The following is a 3,696-nucleotide window of genomic DNA, read 5'->3' on the forward strand; positions in this document are numbered from 1 at the left end:
GGGGAGTTCCGAAAAACTCCAAAAGAGTACTCGAGCTGGTTAACGTACAGTGTTATTGACCCTAGTAGTTGCTTTGCTGAGACTCGATTTCGGCCTTCCGCGGTCGGCCTTATATACGGGCGCTGCCGGATCTCACTTGCGCGAAGATCGGCGCCTGTATGCCCGGGCTGCCGCGCGCTAGTTTGCGCGCCTAGGTTGCCATGCTTTCAGGCGCTCGGCGCTATGCGCCGTTACGCCTGTGTGGCGTATGGCAGAACGCCACAACTTAAATATAAATACGCCGTGCGAAATAAAAATATATGTATACGAAACAGATTATCGAGAATATTGTAACGTAAAACACGTAACAGTAAACCATACGATATGGAATGACTTACGTCAACCACACTCCTGGCTATACTCGACAGCATCCGAACAGCAAGCCACAATAAAATGCGATAAGCACCCTGATTATAAGAAAATAATCAGAAATACAGGTTGAATCATCCTACGTGACAATTGTAAATTGACGTCAACAGACATAATATTACAGACTAAAACAATTACATATACTTAAGAAATCGAAGAATTTCAACCCGAATATAATATAACAATCTTTAAAGATAACAACTATACAAACGACACACAAAAACTTAAAAGCATAATAAATAATCCAACAGAGCTAAAAGAACTAAATAACAAGTTAGAAAAGATAAATAAAGATTTAAATAATAACGAAAATAACTTCTTTAAACAAAAAACATTTATATATCCAATGGCTTCCAGTGGAATAACTACTATAATTATTATAATAGTAATAATATGGATAATTATCCAATATAAAAAGAAGAAATCTAAAAAACCGACTGTTACAATAATAGATGAAACTGACAAAACATACGGAATGCCTAAACCAATATTAAAACGAACTAAGAGCACACGATTTTAGAATAAATAAGTTTAATTTAAGAAACGATTATAATGAATATTGTACACGCGAAATATATTGTATTTAAAATAAGGATAGGCATATACACATTTAGAAGATAGAAAAACTTCGTTTGCAACCTCCGTTTTTCTTTTCCAACGGGGGAGGGATGTTATAGTCCGAGAGACTATAACTTATTATGCCATTATAATAGAATATATAATAGAACATTCGCGAACCGTGCAAAACCGCCATCTCAGCAAACCACGCGCGAGAACGCTCGCCGGAAACGCGAAAGACGCTAGCGAAGGGATTCGACTTTGAACCTCCTTCGCTTGCATTTGGACTTTGGACGCCACGAAGAACCCCCATGACCATACATCGGTCATGTCGCTAGGCGATCCCCTCCAAAACACCCTCGAAACCAAGGAAATAAAAGCCGTCCACCGCGAATCCGCGGCGGACAGTCGTTAATTATAAATCAAACAACTAGTGCGAGACCGAGGGCTAACCATTATATAGTACGACGAAACATCCGACGAAATTGATAAACACCCTAAATCTGAGAACGAAGCGATTTAGAAAAGGACGACGAAGAGAGGGCTCAAAAGAAACTGACTAATGTCGAATAAATGAATATATTTGTATAAAAGAAATTTATAATAAAAGTTGCACAAAAAATCCAGGAATTAACTTGAAATTCCCGGCTACCCCACACCCTGTGCCGCGTCCGGCACAACAAGGTGTATTTTCGTAGTAGTATTTATCAAATAAGTGCTTTTCAATAAGGATATGTAACTGTAGGAATCTTTAACTAATGCCATAGAAAATCAATTAATATTTAACATTATTTTGATATCGAAAACAGGAAATATGTATAAATATAATTTCCAAATATTGGGTTGTCCGGAAAGTCCGTGCGGATTTTTAAGCAAAATTCGAATGAAAAAATTTTGTTGTTAAAAGTTATTTCATTCTGTGATATATGCACCATTATTTTGCACAATACTTTTCCATCTTTCGGGTAATTTCATAATTCCTCTCTCATAGAAGTCTTGGGTTTTTTCGGCGAAGAAGCTGTCCAAGTAGTTTTTGAGGAGTTGCAAAGAAGCAAAGTTCAAACCATTAATTGAGTTTTGTAGCGACCGAAATAAATGAAAATCCGAGGGTGCAATGTCGGGGGAATACGGTGGATGAGGCAAAACATCCCAGCCAAACGCCAATAATTTTTGGCGAGTCTGCAAACTTGCATGAGGTCTGGCGTTATCATGATGAAAAACGACGCCTTTCCTATTGATCAATTCCGGACACTTTTTGGCGATTTCTATCTTCAATTTATCCAACTGTGAACAGTACTTGTCCGAATCGATGGTTTCGTTGTCCGGTAGTAGCTCATAATATACTATCCCCTTCCAATTCCACCAAATGCAGAGCATTACCTTTTTCGGATGTAAGCCTGCCTTCGAAGTGGTTAATGGCGGTTCACCTCGCTTGCTCCACGACCTTTTACGCTCGACATTATTATAAATTATCCACTTTTCGTCGCCTGTTATGATGCGTTTTAAAAATGAATCGTATTCATTGCGTTTGTATAGCAAATCGCTGATGGAAATGCGGTCAATACGATTTTTCTCAGTTAAGTCGTGCGGCACCCAAACATCAAGCTTTTTTACCATCTGGAGCTTGTTTAAATGTTCGGAAACAGTTGATTTGCCAATGTTTAACCTCGCTGCGATTTCCTGAACTGTGATCTGCCGCTCGGAATCGATTAAAGCTGTTATTTGGTCGACATCAGTGGTGACTGGCCGACCAGAGCGAGGAGCATCTTCAATATTCATTTCTCCTGAACGAAATTTAGCAAACCACTTCTGACACATGCGATCACTTACGGCATCTTCCCCGTATACGGCACATATTTTTTTTCGAGTTTGTGTCGCGTTCTTTCCTTTACGGAAATAAAAAAGCATTATGCATCGAAAAAACACGTTATTTCCTTCCATCTCTAAACTAATGTCAAGTAAAAAGTTTTTAATTTATTGGGATAATTAATATCACTAAGTATGCGTTGAAATGTCACTAATCAAAACACGAAAGCATTTGACATATCACATCGACATAAACTTGTAAAATTCGCCTTTGAACGACATCTATTGAGAAATCCGCACGAACTTTCCGGACAACCCAATATATTATAGTTCCTGATAGATATCTCGCTAATGTTCGATGGAAATAACTTCGGTGTGAAGGATTATTATTACTGGATCCAAATAGGATAGTTTGCCGCAATAAATATAGTTGAAATTCATACCAAATTAACAAATTAAAGCTACTTAAAAATGAAAGTAAAATGGTGCTAAAAGTCTTTATATTCAGGTAAAAAATAAGAAATGAGAAATGACAATAATTAAAATATTTAAGGGGTTTTTTTTTATAAATGATATTTATTTTTATTTATTGTATAAGCTAAATGTACGAAAGAGTACATATACAGGGTGGGGCATTTATCTTGAGACAAGATAATATCTCGATTGCAGTCGATTATTTTGAAAAAAGTTTTAGACAAAAGTTGTATGGTTTCAAGGGGGACATAAGATGGTGTCATTAGTTTGATCTTGAAGAGCCACCTGAAGGACACGCGAAGGTCAGCTCCAACTTTTTAAATGGGACACCCTATATGCTTTTGCATATTCTTGTAGTTCATCTCAAGAGCTTTCCAAAACACTATAATTAAGTTAGTTTTCATTAAGTACTTTCCAAGTTATGAGGCTTGAAATCATTTTTTAATTTTA

At 37.0% G+C, this 3,696-nt stretch overlaps 1 protein-coding gene across 1 annotated transcript; it reads right to left on the reverse strand.

Moving 5' to 3' along the window:
• Positions 1-1,878: 1,878 nt before the first annotated feature.
• On the reverse strand, positions 1,879-2,745 carry LOC112639095 (histone-lysine N-methyltransferase SETMAR-like). The gene has a single exon (XM_025411988.1). The coding sequence runs from the start codon at positions 2,743-2,745 to the stop codon at positions 1,879-1,881; it is 867 nt and encodes a 288-aa protein (XP_025267773.1).
• Positions 2,746-3,696: the final 951 nt, after the last annotated feature.

This window comes from Camponotus floridanus, unplaced genomic scaffold (assembly GCF_003227725.1).
Source record: "Camponotus floridanus strain SB8 unplaced genomic scaffold, Cflo_v7.5 scaffold462, whole genome shotgun sequence".
Taxonomy (NCBI): Eukaryota; Metazoa; Arthropoda; class Insecta; order Hymenoptera; family Formicidae; genus Camponotus; species Camponotus floridanus.

Bases quoted from the DNA above. Each gene is read 5' to 3' on its own strand.
- LOC112639095 (XM_025411988.1), bottom strand. From the start codon at position 2,745: ATGAATATTGAAGATGCTCCTCGCTCTGGTCGGCCAGTCACCACTGAT.